This window comes from Harpia harpyja, chromosome 1 (genome assembly GCF_026419915.1).
Source record: "Harpia harpyja isolate bHarHar1 chromosome 1, bHarHar1 primary haplotype, whole genome shotgun sequence".
Classification (NCBI taxonomy): Eukaryota; Metazoa; Chordata; class Aves; order Accipitriformes; family Accipitridae; genus Harpia; species Harpia harpyja.
In genome coordinates this window covers 33,101,044-33,120,283 of record NC_068940.1, presented here as the reverse complement: position 1 = coordinate 33,120,283, position 19,240 = coordinate 33,101,044, and the positions used below count along the sequence as shown (strand labels likewise).

The window sequence follows — 19,240 nt, the reverse complement described above, 5'->3', positions numbered from 1 at the left end:
AATTCATGTAAATTATCACTAATTAAATGTTCTAAAGATAGGGGGTTTTTTAATGCTTATTAAATCTATTGAACTGGCTTACGAAACTGATCAACACAGAACAGTTCTAGAATTGTATATTAAGACTAAATTAAGTTAGTGCTTACAGAATTATCAGAAGTTAATATCCTAATGTATTTAGTCTGGAACAAAACCAATAATACATTTAACTAACCAGGTTGCTTGATGAATGAGTGCACAGTTGGAAATTTGCTTTTAGTGAATATTCAAGCTAAAAAAATCTATATTCCCACTTTCATGCTAGCAAAGCCTGAGTGCTTTTATATTAATGGAGAAAATAACTGCAGAGGGTAACAAATGTAACTGAATAAAGAAGGAACTTGTTCAGATTTTCTCAGAAAATATGTTTGTTCTTGTCTTTAGTTAATATTTCTGTTTTTCTAAGGCAGTTTGCTATATCCTGTCAGCACACAAATACCTCTTCAGAGATTGTTGTACAATTGGGATTTAGGCTAACTAAAATTTGTGTTTTATGTTGCTTTGGTGTGGAGGAGGCAATTCTTCTGTTGTATTACCTGCTGATGTGATAACTTGTCATGCCACAGTTGTGAGTGACTAATACTGATTAGAAATTTTTCCTATTTACCAACTGTGATTGAAAGGCACTTTACTGGTGCATAGTGATGGCACTCAGAGAATTAATTGCTGAGGTGAAAACATGGTTATTAAGATGAATTGAGCATAATGACCTTAAATAGTTGATTTCCCAGTTCCTGGTCTTCTGTTCAGTACTTCAGCTGGGGCAACCTCTCAAGGAATGAAGGAAAGAAGGTTGTATTTCTAGTTTTTTCAAAGGAAATTAGTATAAAACCCATGTTCTCAGAAACCATTTTTGAGATGATCACTATGTAGCAGAGGTCAGGAGGATGTGGGACTTCTGAGGGGAATTTCTAAGGGATTTCAGCTCTTTATCTTTCCAAAATAGATGAACTGTTCTGCATACTTCAGTCTGCATGGGTTCTGCCCAGTGAGAACTTCAGAAAGGGTATGTTGGGCATTTTGGTCCTTTGCTGAGGTTTTAATTTACCTTGTTGCTGTATACTTGCAATGACAGTCATCCATGCAGTCTTTCCCTTACTCTAGGATTAGCTATATGCATAGCATTCTTCTGTCTATATAGTTCTGTAACATACTTTGTGACCTTCATTTCGATTAAAAGTATTAACAGCAGCAGCAAAGGATCTTCTCACTTGTTACTTTTGTGAAAGCTCTTGAGTAACAGCTTAATTCCTAGTTCTCAGAGCACTTGACATAGGCTTCATGCAAGTATTACACATTATTCTTTTAGCCCTTTGTGTTTTGAATACAAGCTGTATCAGAGATATTAAACAGTGCTGTAGCTGTGATGGTCTATTAAATTTGTGCTTCTTAGAGTGTAAATTATTTTCATAATGGAGGGTAATTGCTCTGCTTTGTCAGTCCATCATCAATTCATGAACACTGCAGGGTGTATGTGCAACCTCATGTTCAAGGAATTATATATGCAACTCCCATTATTGTTTGTTGTTCAATAAACACCTTCTAATGACTAAAGCTATGTGTGAGCTGTTACTTAACAGCTAAAAAATTTGCCAGATCTGTTATTGCCCTTGTAGCAGAGAGCTTGTTGTATGTGAATGTTCAGAGATATCTTGAATGAGATTAACTACTTTGCAATCAGTTTTCCTTCAGTGTTAATTGTTAAAAATCATTCAAAAGTCAGTGTCGCTTCACAGATGTATTTTTGTGCTTAAAAGAACAGATGCCTAAGTTGTGGACACAGTCTGCCTCTAAAAACTCATTTTTGTCAGGAGTTGCGCATTTACATGCATGGGAGGGTTACTTGTGATGTTTGTACACACAGGCACCACAACTACCTATCTTCATACCCTTTTCTTGCCATCTCTAATATATAATCATTGTATGTTATGGCAGGGCATCCTAGGAATTATTGACAGGTATTTGATGTCTAAGAAAAGCCTTTATACCACAACAAAAAGTCCTGCTTGGTGCATCTGAGTCATTTAAAACAATGTTTCAGGTTGTAGAATGTTACAAATGGAAAAATAATAGTCTTGTTCTTCCCCCACAAATGTGCATGCCTAGCTCTACCTATAATGTTTGCTAATTGGATTAAATATTAGTTAACTTTTGTACCCAGACTGCGCAATTTGTAAATTACAGAGGGGCTTGTAAATACCTAGTAATAAGTAATGCTCATGCATCCTGGACTATAGCAATAAAAGTGGCGCTGCTTTAATGAGTCATCAGGATTCCTGAGCTCATAACAAGAGGTTTAGGGACAGACCTGGGTTTTCTTGCTTCTAAGGGATGTACAAGTCTTCCACGTAGCAGTGGGTTTGTTGAAGTGAATGCCAATGATAGTTTTACATCTCAATAAAATGATGGTACCAGGTTATAGATAATACCTTTCATCCTGCAGAATTCCTAGTTGCTTTTCTAAACCCCCTTAATCCTACAAATACAACTATATTGGTAGAAAAGTATGTTGTGCAATGGTAAGGAAGAAAGGAGGAGATTTAAGTCAAGGTTAAGGGAACGCAGAAGTGCTGTGAGTTCCCTACTATCCACAAGGACACCTGTGAAATCTTGCATGAAAGGCTAGCTTTGTGGTGTTAGAAATCGAGAGCGCTTTTCCTTTTTGTGGCACTCATCCAGGGCGGCTAGCAAAGTGTTTTTATTCTTGTCTACAATTCCCACATCAGAAGTGAAGATAATACTCCTTATTGTGTGTCATCTATTTGCAGAATCAGTTCTGTAAAGTGGAGAAGGTCTCTTTCAAGACCAGGTCTACACTGCAAAGTTGTGCTGGTGTCACTGCATGGGAGCTGGGGTTATGACACATTAATCCTCCCTCACAGAAATCATGTTGTTAAACTTCTTTCTAGCAAGGATACTAACCTACTGTCTTTCCATCCTAGTTCTGCTCTGAAAATGAATGTTCATTTACAAACATGGAAGGAAAACCATTAGCATTCTTTCAAATCAAAATACAATCACATCTTCCTGATTTCAAAGCCCATCCCTCTCAGCAAATCTCATTAATTATCCCAGACAGGTGTTTTTCAACAAAAGCTCCTTCTTGCATTCTCTCTTCTTCTCTAGCCTCCTACTTGAGCTAATGAGGCTTCAGCAATGTCTCTGGAACAATGGAGCAATTTATATAACTGCAGGTTGGAGAGAACAAATAAGGAATGGTAATTGAGGAAGGGCGCTGAAGAGAGGCGGTGGGAGCAAAGTTCCTCTGTATAAAGAGATCTCTCATTATTGGTGATTAGGGAGGAAGCATTACAGAGCCAAAAAGAAAGTAGCTGTGCTGAAAAATGTTCTTTGATAGTTTGTTGATATGCAGATGCTGCTCTGTGAAAGGACCACAGACCTTGTTATGGTGGCCTTTGCATCCTTGAGTTAGTGGAGCGTAGGTTTGTATTAAGAGAAGGGAACTGGCATTACCTCCGCACAGGTCTTATGGGAAGTCACTTAGCCCATTGCTTTAAAAAGCGCCTGGGTACGATTTACAGCTGCGTGATCATTGTTTAGTCCATGCATAAATTGGATCCTTCTCTCTGGAAATAGCTGGGTTTCTTTTCTGTGTGAAGGCTATGTGCTTCTGCAAATATTTAATTCATATTCATAATTACAGCAGGTCTTCTTTCATGGTTTTTGAAAACAGGTCCTGCCTGCTTACTTTATGTCTAGACAATAGGAATGGGGCATTTTTGTTAGCAGGTATGGTAGCAAAATACGTATATAGGTGTTTTGCAGGGTAGGTGGCAAGAAGCCCTACCTTGTCTAAGGGTAATGTGTTTTCACAGTTCATATTTGATTATGCCTAGAAGCTCCCTAGTCCCTGCCTCGTCCAAATGCATATAGGCATTTATATTCTGAACACTAAAAATCAGCAGAATTCAAATACTCTTTTAAGCATATTTGCATGCATTATCAGCTACTCTGAAACTTCAAACCAGCTCATAACGTTTTCTGTATGAAACCCAGGCTCAGGTCTGACCTCACATCCAGGCATAACTTAGTTATGTTTCTTTTTTATTTGGCAAGGCAAGAGCTCTTATTTCAGGAAGGAATACAGGTATCTTCCCTGCAAAATCCACCAATGAATAAAATTACTTTCAGCTAAGTTTAGGTAACTCTGCCCATATGGCGGTCAGAGACCATAAAAATACTGTGCAAAAGGCTCACAGTGAAATGCGTCCATTTATTCACTCTTTGGGAAAGGACTTTAGTACCAAAAGCACATTCTGAAAGCTCAGAGAAAAGTACCATCAGGACTTTATACAGAAATATATTGATGTCACTAGCTGGGGCTCTTAAGAAAGCATGGTGCTTGTACGGATGGTATGTGCGCTTCAGTGCAGGTACATCAATGGTCTTACGGATCACTGAAAGCAGAACCAGTCTCCACCAACTGCCTGTGAGTATCATGAATTTTATGAGTCTCTTAAAACTGGGTATTTTGCTTACAGCTTTAGCTCTTTGACTGTGTGAACATGTGAAAGAAAGGAATTCCTAGCCTGTGTGCTTGCAAAGTCACCTTGAAATTTAAAGCTGGTCTCATCACTTTTAAACAAAGTTACTACCAATGGATGTAAGAGAAAACCTGCTGTTTGCCTTCAGTACGTGAAAACTTAATCATAAGCTAAGAATTTGAGATCGGAGGCTCAGGTTATCTGGAAAAAAGTCATGTTCAGAATTTAAATAGTTGCAACTCCCATTTTAAATAGCTGCTTGCTCAGCTCATCATGTGTAGGAAAACCACTTCTGGAGCTAAGGAGTGTTAATGTGTTGTGGGGTTTTTTTGGTTTTTTTATTTGCTTCAATTAATTCAAGCTCTAAGAAAGGGGAATTTATAGAAAGGGGGGAAAAAGCCTACTAAAATAACTCAGTATATGCTTCCTGTTGCTTAGCTCTGGTCTTCTTACACAATAATTTTTAATGTTCTTGACGCGTATTGGAATGTGGAGGAAATAAGAAAACCAAAACCACCCCTCTCTGTCATCTTCCTATTTTATTCTACTAGAAAGCCAGTCCCTGCTCAGGCAAATGTCTCGTATAGGAAAGACTGATAAATTCTTTGTTCATTCGTTCAGTCAGAAGTAACAAAACCGTGGTATGGAAGGTATTCTCAGGTCTAGTTTGTCACAGATTCAGCTGTTAACCACAGAAAGCTGTGAGAGCTTGCTTAGCTGAACTCCCATCTTTTCTGTTAAGTTTCCTCTCTCTTAAAATGGTAGAAGTGTGAGTGCTAATAAGATTCCTGGGCTTTCAGTTACATTTTGGGGTATTTCTGTGAAAAAACAACCCCTCCAAAAAGGGAGAAGGGAAGGAACCCAGCAAGGTGCGTTATGCTGTAATCTTACTCAATTTTGTTAAATAACTGGTACCTGGTTTGACTTTTCAGTAGTTACCTGTAGCATGGTACTCGTTTTGGTGGCAGTAGATGGCGTGCAATCAACATTTATTTGCAAGCATGCTGAGGACTGGCGAGTAGAAATCAGGATATCAGAGGGATGTGTGCTCTACAGGCACAAGAAAGAGACTTTTGTGTTATGTAGGGGCAAAAGAAGTGGTACAGGAACAAGTATTATGGGCACGACTTCAGAAGCTGATAAAATCTTACTGGAGAAAGCTGGCTATTTGAATGATGGAAGACCATGTGAAATGGGGCCTATTTCCCTTTTGCAACCAATTTAGTATCATTCTAATGGTTACTTGGCCTCTACTGTATTTCAAAGACCTTCCACTGATCCAGTGAAGATCATGCAGGATAGTCTTTAAAAGAAGAAAACAAAATCCTTTTTCTGGAGGATGAGAACGTGAAGTAGGTAACCACTATTTAATACCAGGTTAAAAAAAAAAAAAATAGACACCATTTCTCCACCCTTTTCATAAGGTGTAACACAGCCAGTAGCTTTTCTTTTTATCACACTGAATGATCTAGTAGCCCCACCTCTGTTATGAACAAACGAAGAGAACCACAGCTGGAAACTGGTACCTTGTTCACATTATGACTTTGTCATTTTTAGGCAGGCCAGTGGATTTCGTAATTCACAGGAAGAGTTAGTGTTAGTGTAACCTTTTCAGCTCTGAGTTGCACATAACACACTCTGGAAAAGAACCAAAGCTGGAAAGAATTAAGCCATGTGCCCTCACCAACCACATCCTTAGTGTGCTGTCAGGAACCTGCTAATCAGAGGTATGAGAAACTCAGCTGTTTTGGGAGCTGGTTTTTTGTGAAATGTATAGGCTTTAGCTGTCTCCTCAGGCAAATCCATAGATGTTTTGTTTTCAGTTGTATTTTATCAGTTCCAGCAACACTCTGTTTACCATAAAATATTTGGTAAGCTTTGTATAAAAATACTTTATTGTGGTTTTCAGAAGGTAGCAGTCACAAGGAAAGGTACAAGCAGGCTCAACAGTACATGCTGTCAATTCTTAGTACACTTACTTCAAAGGCTGTATTTTAACCCATATATAATGGTCTGACTGAACATGTCACCAGACTGAAATATCATATACACAAAACAATACATCACCTAACCTGACTTCAGATGACAATACTGATCTACTCAACAAATATCGCTGGAAAAAAATTGGATAGCATTTTCTTTTATTCCTAGCAGCAGCCAAAAAGCAGTTTGCTTACAACAGCGAAGTGTAATTGGCAATCACAACATCATAAGCTTTTGGGTGCTACTACACAGCATTTAGGTTTCTATTTGTAAATGTAGTTTTCAGACTTATGATCTTGAGTTTCCCTGTACGATACTGTTAAATATGAGCGTTTGCCATGGCAACTAATTATGTATTTGTATTACTATATCACTGAGCAGTGCCAACAGAGGTGGGCAGTGGAAGTATTTTGCTTTATGGTCATACTACCTCTGTTCCCAAAGAGATCACAGAATAAATGGGCAAGTATGGTGAAGTGCAAAATGGGAAGCAGCGATAAAATGCCCAAGATTTTACGTTAAGACTGAAGCTAGAGCCCTGGTCTCTTGAATCTGGTGCTCATATCTGTGGAATTAGTTGACTGCTTTAAAAAAATTAAAAAATAATAATAAAAAAAAGATGTTTATGTTGCCTGGATCAGCTCAACCCAGGTCTCCCTTCAAATGATGTATTTTAAAAGGAAGCATGCAAGAGTTCTGGAACTTGCTACAATTAAGAGGTCTGAAACTAACTTAAAAAAAAAAGGAACACAAGATTTACTTCTCTCGGCGCTTGTCGTTCTCTAACACATAGCCAAAAGAGTATTTTTAAGATCCTGCAGAAGAGATTTTAAAATATCTTTGGGTCATCACGAGGGAGACTGTGGAGAAGCTGATACCCTGCTGGCACCTTTCACGTAGGTACAGCAGCCCTCTTCTTCGGGTCTGCCAGGGCTCCCACGTCCTGCGGGGCCAGGGACCGGGCTTGCTCCTGCTGCACAGCTCTGGGCAGGAGGGAAGCAATCCCATGTGCTGTGGGAGCACTGGCCGGTGTGTGACCGGACGCAAAGGAAATTGAATCAGTTTTGAAGCAGGGATCAGGGAATGCTGACAGGGTGCTTCAGGATGCTCAGCGCCTTTGAGTCTGGCTGTAAACTCCTTAGGGCAGAGGTTTGTCCCGTCTTGGGGAGTGGAAGGGACATCTATTGCACCACATGCAACAGGGATCTAGATTACCGCTGTAGCAATCACGATAAATGAGGTGGTGTCCTTCTGAGGTTTGTTCTTTTCTTTCTGTATCATCATGTATGTGTAATATCTTAAGTGTAAGGACAAAACGCTCCCATTTACAGGAAAAATCAGGTCTGCGAACAGGTAAACTGTAGTTTAGTCCAATAGTTTTAGGTTAGATATTTATTTTTGTTAGCTTTTATTTTTCAGTTTCTGTTTCTCTTTATTTTAGCAAAATGCTGGTGCGGCTCTGGCTGACTAGGTGGCAGCAGAGCTCTTTTGTGGCACCTGCAAGTGGCGGGGACAGATTTCACTGCCTGTGGTTAATGTCAAAAACCCCTTTACCCTTCTATCCTGCGTGATTATGTTGTTGATGGACTAGAATAAATTAATAGTGGTCTTACTGCTGCCTTCCTCGCATGCCCCAGACCAGTGCTGTCAGGTTCTTCTGAGGAAGTGAGCTACAGTACTTTCTCATAACACAGGTGTATTAAACCAAGGCTCTTCTCATCTGCACACAGGGCTGGCTTCACTTCCAGCAGTTCTGAAGGGGATCGTGAGGTTGAATCTTTAGCTTCTTGGGACAGAGGAGTTTAATAAAAGCTCTTCTGAAGCTGTAGTGGCAGAGAGGGTATAGGACAGGGTTGACAGCTGAGTTGATCCACAGAAGCCAAAAGGAAGTCTCATACCAGTACTCAGAGATGCAGTGGCCATGGCAGCCAGCGCGGATGATCATCAGGAGAGTGTACGGTGCCCAGCAAATTCCAAAAATGCCCACGATGATTGCCAGTGATTTAGCCACTTTCTTGTCTCTAGAGAGCCTGAAGCGTTGAGTCATGTTCTGGGACACTATCTTCATCCGTTTCTCCAAGGAGAGAGTGGATGCTGAATTTTTACAGCTGTTTTTGTTGCAACACTTGGGTTTCCTGGAGCTCTCAGAGCTTGTTGACAGTAGGTCTTTGGCACCCAGGCTGGCAGTGGAGGCTGCTGCTTGCACTTTGCTCTTAGAGAGGTCGAGAGTTTCAGCTGGCTCCTTCTGCTCCCACTTACAGCATTTCAAAGAAAGCTTTGCTTCTGGGCTCCTTTCCATCTCTTCAGTGAAGGACTGGTTGTGCACTTCGTGGAAAATATCCAGGCGTGTTTTGGTACGCTTTTGTATGTTCAGGTAAATGCTCAGGTTGAAAAACATTACACTGATGAAAGGGGTGAAAAACTCCAGCGTAGAGGCTGTCATGAGAAAATACCAGTTGTAGAAAAATTCAGCGTAGCATTCCCCAGTGGGTATGATACTCCGGCCTGATATATACTCCCAGCTGATAATGGCAGGTCCATAAAGCAGGAACGCTAGTACCCATACCATCACCATCTTCAGCACCGCTCGCTTGGTATTGCCTTGCTGGGCTCTGTAGGCAACCTGCAATGGGGAAACCTTTTCTTAAGTATGGTCGCACACCCCAACTGGTTGAGGCTCTTCACAAATGAACTGTTAGCATTCCTGGTAAAGTTGCTAGGCAATATCCCAGCAGTCTAACAAATTCATGTGCCATAGGCAACGGGAGCAATTGCTAGATAAATCAAACTCCTGCAGGGAAGACTTAGAACCCTCATCTTGCAGCTCCAAAACCAGACGTGGCTTCTACTTAGTGGAAACGTACTGACTTGGTTGGAGCCTGGCAGTCTGCTGCATCCCACCACTCACCTGAGTTGTCCCCAGCTACTCTGGAACTCCCAGGGAGAGGCATGCATTAAACTCCTGGGCTAGGCAGGCATCTAGCTCTGGCTCTCTCTGAGCCTTGTAACTAATCCATGTTGTATTTGGAGTCGGGGAACAAGCAAACAGCAATGGATCTGATCTGCCTGCGAATTGCTTGTTATCTCCTGCAAAAGGCTGAGTGTTTTCATCTCGCCACGTACCCAGAGACCTCAGGGCTGTGCCCTGCCGAAGTTGGTACTGCAATCTACTGCCTCAGTAGCCAGGGAGAAGCTGGGAGTCCAACTGCAATCCGCTTGTTTGTCCTGGAGATAATAAGCCCCTGCAAGTTAGTAATAGGTCTGCTTACCTTGCTGACTCACTTGTACACTACCACCCTGTCATCCGGGAAGGGAACACCTGCACAATGGGGTCTGAACCTTAAATGATTTAATTATGCCCGGAAAACTAATCTGAAACCACAGCCAAATTATGTATTTGTGGATAATTATTGCTTTCCATCACCAGGCCGAAAGATTCGCAATTTCTGGAGGATTCATAGAGCTTTTAATTATTGCAGAGAATCTGGGGAACAAAGCAGGAGGAGAGTTATTCCCCTCTCAGCTGCCATGACAGGACTCACCGCTCTTGTCACCGAGAGGAATCTGTCATAGCTAATCAGCACGATGTTGAAGACCGAAGAGGTGCAGAGCAGGTAATCAACTACCAGCCAGAGTTTGCAGAGGCTTCTCCCGAAGATCCATCTCCCCGTCAGCACATAGGGCACGTACAAGGGAATGCAGAAGGCACCTGCAACCAGAGGGGTCCGTTTCCATTAAGATGCCGGACTCTGCACGGCGGTTGTCCCCCCCACAACCTCCCCGGGGGACCCGCAGGCGCCGGGCCGGGTCCTTCCCCCGCCTCGCAAGAGCCCCGCGGCCGCCGCTCCGTTCTCCCCGGCGTCGGGGAGCGGGTGTCGGGGGGGGACGGACCCCAGCGCAGCCGGGCAGGAGGCAGCCCGGCCGGGTGCGTGCTGTCCGCCGCTAAGTTTGCCTTGCCGTGCCGTGCCGTGCCGTGCCGTGCCGGGCGGCGTCTCGGCGTGCGTTGAGCCCCGCGTCGGGGCTGCACTTTACCTACTAGGAAATCCGAGATGGCCAGGTTAAGGAGGAAGAAGTTGTTCTGGGTGCGCAGGCTGGAGTCCGCCACGAAGGCCAACATCACCAAGGCGTTCCCGGCCACGGTGACGGCGATCAGCAGGACCATCAACGCGCCCAGCGCTGCCGTCCCCGCGGCGGCGAAGCGCCCGGCGGCGGCGGCGGCGGAGCCGTTCGGCGCCCCGCCGCTCTCCATGGCCCGTTCCCCGCCGCAAACCGCGGGGCTGCCGCCCCTCCCCGGCCCGCCCCGGCCCGCCCCGGCCCGCCCCTCCGGGGGCCGCAGCCCCGCGGCCGGTGGGACCGGCGCTTCGGTCCGCAGCGTCCCTGCCTTCGCCCCGAGCAACGCCGAGTTCCCCCAGGGCATCCTGGAGCCTCCCCCGAGCACCCCTGCGTCCCGCCTTCCCCTCTCAAGCCGGGAGCGTCCTTGCGTTACCCCAGAGCATCCCTGCACCCCCCTAGAAGAACCCTACGTTCCTCCTTCCTCAACCCGGGATCATCTTTGAATTCTCCCAGAGCATCCTTGCATCCCCCCTACAGGAACATTCATCTCTGAGGTTTATCATCTCTGGAGGAAAGGGCGGGCAACTTGGGAGGAGTACAGGGATCTTGTTAGATCATACAGAGAGAAAATTAGAAAGGCGAAAGCTCAGCTGGAACTAAATCTGGCCACTAGTGTAAGGGACAACAAAAAATGTTTTTACAAATATGTTAACAGTAAAAAGAATCCCAAGGAGAATATCTATCCTTTAATGGATACAGAAGGGAACGTAGCAACCAGTGATGAGGAAAAGGCCGAGGTACTTAATGCCTTCTTTGCCTCAGTCTTTAATAGTGAGTCCAGTCATCCTCAGGGTACTCCACCTCATGAGCTGGAAGGTAAGGATGAAGAGCATAACATACCCCCCTTAATCCAGGAGGAATTAGTTAGGGACCTGTTACGCCATCTGGACACTCACAAATCTATAGGACCTGATGGGATCCATCCAAGAGTACTGAGGGAACTGGCTGAGGTCCTTGCCAAGCCACTCTCTATCATCTATCAGCGTTCCTGGTCAACAGGGGAGGTCCCAGAGGACTGGAGGCTTGCCAATGTGACTCCCATTTATAAGAAGGGTCAGAGGGAGAATCCAGGGAACTACAGGAACTACTGTCAGCCTGACCTCGGTACCGGGAAAGATTATGGAACGGTTTGTCTTGAGAGCACTCGCACGGCAGCTCCAGGATAAGAGGGGGATCAGGCCCAGTCAGCATGGGTTTACGAAAGGCAGGTCCTGCTTGACCAACCTGATCTCCTTCTATGACCAGGTGACCCGCCTAGTGGATGAGGGAAAGGCTGTCGATGTTATTTTCCTAGACTTCAGCAAGGCCTTTGATACTGTCTCTCATGGCATACTCCTGGAGAAGCTGGCGTCTTGTGGCCTGGATAAGTGCACTATTCACTGGGTGGAAAACTGGCTGGATGGCCGAGCCCAGAGGGTCGTGGTGAATGGGGTGAAGTCCAGTTGGCGGTGGGTCACGAGTGGTGTTCCCCAGGGCTCGGTGTTGGGCCCTGTTCTGTTTAATATCTTTATTGATGATTTGGATGAGGGGATTGAGTGCACCCTCAGCAAGTTTGCAGACGACACCAAGTTGGGAGGCAGGGTCGATCTGCTTGAGGGTAGGGAGGCTCTACAAAGAGATCTGGACAGGCTGGATCGATGGGCTGAGGCCAATTGTATGAAGTTTAACAGGGCCAAGTGCCGGGTCCTGCACTTTGGTCACGGCAACCCCATGCAGCACTACAGGCTTGGGGAAGAGTGGCTGGAAAGCTGGCCGGCAGAGAAAGACCTGGGGGTGCTGGTTGACAGCCGGCTGAATATGAGCCAGCAGTGTGCCCAGGTGGCCAAGAAGGCCAATCGCATCCTAGCCTGTATCAGGAACAGCGTGGCCAGCAGGAACAGGGAGGTGGTTGTTCCCCTGTACTCGGCACTGGTGAGGCCGCACCTCGAGTACTGTGTTCAGTTTTGGGCCCCTCACTACAGGAAAGACATTGAGCTGCTTGAGCGTGTCCAGAGAAGGGCAACAAAGTTGGTGAGGGGCCTTGAGCACAAGTCTTATGAGGAGCGGCTGAGGGATCTGGGGTTGTTCAGTCTAGAAAAGAGGAGGCTGAGGGGAGACCTTATCGCTCTCTACAACTACCTGAAAGGGGGTTGTAGTGAGGAGGGTGTTGGTCTCTTCTGTCAGGTGTCTGGAGATAGGACAAGAGGAAATGGCCTCAAGTTGAGGCAAGGGAGATTTAGGTTAGATATTAGGAAAAATTTTTTTACTGAGAGGGTTGTCAAACATTGGAATGGGCTGCCCAGGGAAGTGGTTGAGTCACCATCCCTGGAGGTATTCAAAAAGCGAGTGGATAGGGTACTCCAGGGCATGGTTTAGGGGGCATGGTTAACGGTTGGACTTGATGATCTTGAAGGTCTTTTCCAACCGAAATGATTCTATGATTCTATGATTCCTGCACCTCCCCAAAGCATCTGAGGCCATGGGGACTGCTTACAGTTCCTGCCTCGGGGTCTCTGCCTCGATGGAGAGGAGTGGAGGTCAAGGCTTAACTTGTCTTTTAATCAGAGGTCACCCAGGAGTGCTCTCCGGGCAGGCAGAGCGAGGAGGGTGACGCTTTTGCCCGTGCCCCTCACGGGCAGCAGGAGGAAGGGGTAAAGCTGCCTGGGAGCAGGTAACTCTTTACCAAGTGGCCATGCCACTTGGTCTGCAAACCAAGGAAGTCCTTGCCCCCAGCCCCCAGCCCCCAGCTCCAGGGAGGTGATTAATGCTCCCTTCTCCCTCCACACATTTAGCTTTTCATAAAGCTAAACAAAATAACTTTTGTTTGAATACTTTCTTCAGTTGGTGATACTCTAGGATGAAGTTACCTGCAACTGTAAAACCCCTGTCCGCAGTGCCTGCTCCAGACCGCGGGAGTGCAAACGTCTTCACGGGTGTCACGTCACCGGGGTAGGATCAGCTCACCACAATCACCACCTCTGGAGAACGGCATGGGGATGTGCAGAACAGCAACGCTGGAAACCAGAGCAGGATACTGGCTGGAGACCCTGGCCAAGCGCCTTTCTTTCTGGGGATGTCTGGTTGTGTACATCTTTGAAGACCAGAAATCAAAACAGCAGAGCAAGAAAATTGTGCAAACCCAGAAACATGCATGAAGCTAATGCCCGGGGGGTTTGCTGCCTTCTGATTACTCCAAAAGCTATTTTCACATCAGGAACTGTTACAGCCTCACAGAATTCCTCTTCAAACGCACCACCACGGCCACTGTCTTGATAGCAGACGCTGATCCTACCGGGAGGAGGCTGAAAGGGCTCTTTTAAATCACAATAAATCACTTGCAGCCAGCAGAGCTGGGAGGTGAGAGCACCTTTCAGCGCAGCGCAGGCAGGGAGCCTGCCAAGCGCTCCCGCAGGGGTGGCCCTTGATGGCACCCACTAAAGGGTGGCCTCCAGCAAGGACCAGCCTCATCCTGTCCCTTAACTTGCCTAGCACTGAGACAGCATGCTGGCTCTGTGTTTAGATCCAGGCTTGCTTTTTCCAGGTGCTGGTGCAGGGGCTGTGCCTGATGGGCAGGCAGCCGGGCAGGCCTGCAGCTGCCTGACGCCGTGTGTCCCCTTCTTCAGGGAACCAAGTGTCCCCAAGCCAGTCCACGAAGCAGAGGACTCCGTCCACGCCGCTGCCGTGTCCCAATGGAGGATGTCACTGTGGGCTCGTGGGAGCCATGGGTGGGAGAGCAGAGGATGCTGCGTGTGTGAGAAACTCCTGGTCAGTGGGATAACGGCTGGAGGGTGCTGTTGGAGGAAGATCAGATTTAACAACACACCCGACTGAATTCCCACTGGGGTGGTGAGCAGACCGGCTGTGCAGCTGCAGCATGGCCACAGCAGAGAGGACCCGAATTTTGTGCATATCTTCTCAGATGTGATGGAGAAAGGGCTTCTTTTTTTCCCCTTGTTTAATGAACCCACAGACCACTTTCATTCTGTGACTGTTTGTGATCTGGTGTTATCTGTAATCTCTAGCTGTTCCGGCAATCATTAGTATTCATTGAAATGTTTACAAATTCCAAATTATTGTGTGCATGTTGCAGTGCTATCACTAAGAGCTGTTTGCTGTTTGTTAGCTGTCATTCATTATTCAGAGTTTTCACCATCCAGGTAGAAAGCAGAAACCGTAGTTTGTACCTAAGATAATTTATAAAGCGACTTGCAAAATGTAACGTGGACGAATCTCAATTACTGTTTATCCAGAGTAATTTGCCAGGAGTGTTAGATAAATAAGAGATGACAGAGCTTAGCAGACTATAGTTTTCCTGGTCCTGATGTTTCTCTCTTGCTTCAGCAGAAGGACAAATATACTCCTAATATATTTCAGGAAACATGCTATCTTGGTAATAAAACAAAGGAAATCACCCAGCCTAGGAGGGTAGTTAAAGCAGATTACATACAGACATGCAAGCAGATGGTATGATAGCTAATGTTTTGGCCTGGCTTATGCAGTACCTATGCCACATGTAGATATCCCATATGTCCATAAGTGCTTATATATGTTCATATAGGGTGTATTGATGACCCTGCAGTCAGGCTACAGGGTCCGCTTCTGGGCTAGGAGGCCTCTGGAGCCTCAGAACCTGAATACTGCTTAATCCTTGTGCAGATACAGGGGCCAAAATAGGACCTTTCTGGAGGGTCAGAGCTATAGCTCAGCTATAAGCTCTCCTGAGCCTGGTTTCTGTTTATTCTAAGGTCGTGACTGAAAAGCAGAGACTGAGGATGGCAGATGCAGAGGTCCCAGCCCAGATCTCCCTCCTGAACCCGTTCTCGAGGGCTTCTGCCCTGCTGCGGGGATGTCCCAGCTGGCTGCAGCGAGGCACTGGAAGAGCCACAGCTCACAGCCTGGGTGTTAAGGTAATTCAGTGTTTCCTGAACGCATACTCATGGTTCAGCTACAGGAGCAGACATGTCCTAGAATCCCCCAGGAAGGGTGAAAAGCTCGGGGCAGCCCTGCTGCCACTGTCTGCAAAGCAATTCCTCTCCTGAGGAGCTCCTGAGCAAGGAGCTGGGAGCTCTCTTCCCCTCTCTGCTTTCTTCCCTACTTTATTTTTGAGAAGCATTTAGCTTCCACATGAATTTTGCAGAACTTCTGTATCTTTAAAAAGAGACAAGGATAATATGTAGCTTTTTTAAGGCTGCTTTTACTGGAAGAGAAGTCTGCACTTGAAAGTTGTTTCGCATTCAAGCAGAGAGTGAGTAAGAAGTGAATAAGCCTCTTGTAAGATAGCTGTTCTGGGGAGTTAGTTTCTCTATGATGTGAAGCCTGCAGGCTGAGAGACAAAGAGCTTCTGCAGCCTCCTGGTGTTTAGGGAAATTGAGCTTTGGATGTAATTTAGCAGTTGGCCCTATCCTGGATTTTGGGCACTGCAAAGTCTGTTTATTGACACATTACAGAGTGGTGCCTGAGGACCGTCAACTGCTGCTGGCTTTGCTAAGCCTTGCTGGTGACCATCACTGCTCTGCTTGGTACTGGTTACTGTGGGAAAACTGGCCATCGGTCTGACTCATGGGGTGTTTTGTACGTGCTTTGTGTGCATGTGGCTTAGTGCCACTTGCTTCTGTGTCTGTTGTTTATTATTTTGGTTTGGAGGTCCTAGAGGGACCAATTTGGAGTTTCCTTTGCACAGATATATTTCCTCTGTTCAGCATCTCATTTATGCTTTCTCCTGTGACTTGTAGAACTGCATGTAGATTTACAAGCTGGACAGAGGAGGTATGGAGAAGTTCTATCTTCTCCAAGAACTCGCATCCAAATAAATAAAGTTTCTGTGAGGACTGATTATGCTGGCTACCGAAGACACAGTGCTGGGATCTGCTCTTCCCAGTGAGGCACCTTCTACAGGTCAGGTGTAATTCTCCTTCTTTCTAAAATTTAGCATCCTGTAGTTTTCTTAAATCCCCATAATTCCCATATTATAAAAATACTACGGTTTTATTAAACACCCAGTTCAAGATGTTTTTGCTTTAACACTCATGGGATTCCTTGAGCTACAAGGCACGTGCTGTAGTGCATGTCAAATCAGAGCCTATTATATATGCATCTGTTTTGTCTTGGACCACTGTCACTGGTTACCTCATGCATTTATTTGCAATTCATGAAAATCTCAAAACGACATATGCCAAAACACTGGATGTAGAGAACCATGCTACAAAACCTGTTTTCAGCTTCTTTGGAGTGCTGTAGAGATGCTGAGATTTTGTTAGATGCTTGTTCACGTTCTTAGATTTTGTTAGGTGCTCCTTATCTTTCTAATGAACCAAGAAATCCAGATGCAAGGAGTTGGATTGCTCCCCGCTCTGGGAGGCATGTCCTGAAATCACTTTCACACACATCCCAGTCCAAACCAAGAGAGATGGTTGCAGCCAAATTCTACCTGCAAATACCCCCGACTCCATGAGGCAGCAGGTGGCTGAAAACTTTCAAAAGTTTGCTGCCCCTCTACTCCAGGCACATCTATAATTCAGTGCTTGCACTGATGTGCTTGGCTTCAGCTCAGGAATCATACAGCGCTTTGACATTAGTAGAAGTGCCTCCGTTGCAGGCCACAGGTGTGTGGGCAAAGCATCCCACCCATGGGTGAGCTCAGCTGTGCCAGGGCATGCGTGTGTGCCCGTCTGGGCATTGCTCTTGCTTGCTTCTTCACGAAGGGGAGGGATGGAAACTCCTGCTTCTCCTGGAATAAATCAAATAAAACTAGTAAATTAGGTGCTAAAGACGAGGGGGTTATTAATAATCTGTGGTGACAGAAGTAACATCCCCTGGATGTTGATCAGCCTCATCCCACCCTCCCATGGAGGAATTTGCACTTTGGTACAGGTTTAGATACGCATCATTGCAATTACACAATGAGGACAGCTGTGTCCCGAAATCAAGTTATGGAAATCAGAAGACACATTAGCATCAGTAACATTTAATGGCTAAATGAGAGCTTTCTTGGCACCTTCTCTTTGATGTCTGTCTGTCTTTGCATTTCCATGGAGGCAGAGCTTCCACACCGAGGAGTTTGCTCTTCCCGGGGGCAGTGAGGCTGCGCAAGGCTGGAGGCAGTGCAAGCTCCAAACCTCCAGGAGAGATGCTGTTATTGCTATACATGAATTTTAGTTTTTTCATTGCTTATTTCTGTCCCATGGAGCCAGCTTGTCTGTGAAACAAACTTTAAAGAATGAGATGATTAAAAAACCTCTTTGTGTTCACGTCTTTACTGATGAGGGTTGAAAGTGCTCTGGCATTCACACAAGTATCTGTCGCTATCAAACCCGTCCCTTCGTTTTATTTCCTTTTCTTCTGCCTTTCATCATGGGAAATGTTTATTCAGTTTGGAAAATTCCCTTTTTTGAGGTCCCCTTGCAAGTTACCAGCACACATGGGTGAGGGTAAGGGCAGTGCGGCAGAGAAAAAAGATCCCAGAGTGGCTGAGGATGGAATCTCCAGAGGAGTCCTGGAGCTCCTGCTTTGCCAGACCACCGAGCTACTGCACAAACAGGGAAGCCAACCCTCAGTATAAATTTTTTGCATGTAGCATCAGAGGATAGGACACAGAAAATGCCGGGGGAGCATTTCCCATTCTAGAAATGCTTTTCCAGTCAAATGCTACTCTTCGATATATATTTCTCTTTTAAAAACAAACCCTACAACAACTTGTCTCTCAAACTTGGGGAGCTATTAGGACCGAAAAACAGCATGGCAATCCAAAATCTGATGGGACATCATGAAATCAGTTGTTGAGTGCACTTCATCTTGCTGCTCAGCCAGATGTCAAAATGGCTTCTGTTGGTGGCAGAAGGTCTTTTCCCTACTGTGCTGCAAGGGACTTAACTGGGCAAGTTTGATGCTGGATAGAGACGATGATGACAGGAATAGTCCTCAAAAATGCTATGAAATACCCTGTGAACCAGCTTTCAAAAAGGTAGGAAGAGCATTAACATCTCTACTTTCAAAGCAGCACGTGCTGAGAGCCGTACTGCACAGCACCAATGGTACCAAAGCCACCACGTCTCTGAGGACCACAAAGGCTGGAGGGGAATTGCCCCTGGCCTGGGCGTGGTATGTGTCCATCTGTGTTCAGAACAAGTCCTACACCTTTACATTTCTTTCTTTTCCTTCCTTCTTTCTCTCTGTTCCCAGCTGTAGCTCTAACCTGCAAATCCAAAATCCCAGAGTGTCCAAAAATAGATCCTTCAGCGCAGGGAGACTGTTCATAGTTGGACCTGTCCCAAAATACCGTGACTGTTTTTGGCTTCTTGGGAACTAACTCCTTAAAATTACAAATCACCTTGTCATCAAAGAAAGTCACATTTCTAGTCTGCAAACCAACCGCACTTTTGTGAGCATGAAAATGCTGAGTTTAGCTACTCTGGGGGAGGAAAACACAGCAGAGCAGGTTGAATAATACTGTTAGTAATGAAGTAACTGTCTGATCAGAATTAACACCTGGTTCTTGTCAAGGCCAATTCAATATTGCACTTTGAAATGAAAATTTCAGAGCACAAGGAGAATAGAAACAAAAGTCATCCTGCATCTGTCAGCTTGGACCAAGTTGGCAGCTGCTGTTAAGACCAATACGTGTT

At 45.4% G+C, this 19,240-nt stretch overlaps 1 protein-coding gene across 1 annotated transcript; it reads right to left on the bottom strand.

Annotated features, from left to right (window-relative positions):
- Positions 1 to 6,426: 6,426 nt before the first annotated feature.
- HRH3 (histamine receptor H3) lies at positions 6,427 to 10,804 on the bottom strand. Its single transcript, XM_052786086.1, has 3 exons — positions 10,560 to 10,804; positions 10,070 to 10,236; positions 6,427 to 9,150 (listed from the first exon to the last, which is right to left on the bottom strand). The coding sequence occupies exons 1-3, from the start codon at positions 10,774 to 10,776 to the stop codon at positions 8,266 to 8,268; spliced, it is 1,269 nt and encodes a 422-aa protein (XP_052642046.1). The 5' UTR covers positions 10,777 to 10,804; the 3' UTR covers positions 6,427 to 8,265.
- Between the last annotated feature and the right edge of the window lie 8,436 nt (positions 10,805 to 19,240).

What these genes read in the sequence shown, in the direction of transcription:
- HRH3 (XM_052786086.1), bottom strand. Translation starts at nt 10,776, where the DNA reads ATGGAGAGCGGCGGGGCGCCGAACGGCTCCGCCGCCGCCGCCGCCGGG. An exon ending in CATCTCGGATTTCCTAGTAG is followed by an intron (nt 10,237 to 10,559) that starts GTAAAGTGCAGC and finishes CTCTGGTTGCAG; the next exon opens with GTGCCTTCTGCATTCCCTTG. An exon ending in TCCTCTCGGTGACAAGAGCG is followed by an intron (nt 9,151 to 10,069) that starts GTGAGTCCTGTC and finishes TCCCCATTGCAG; the next exon opens with GTTGCCTACAGAGCCCAGCA.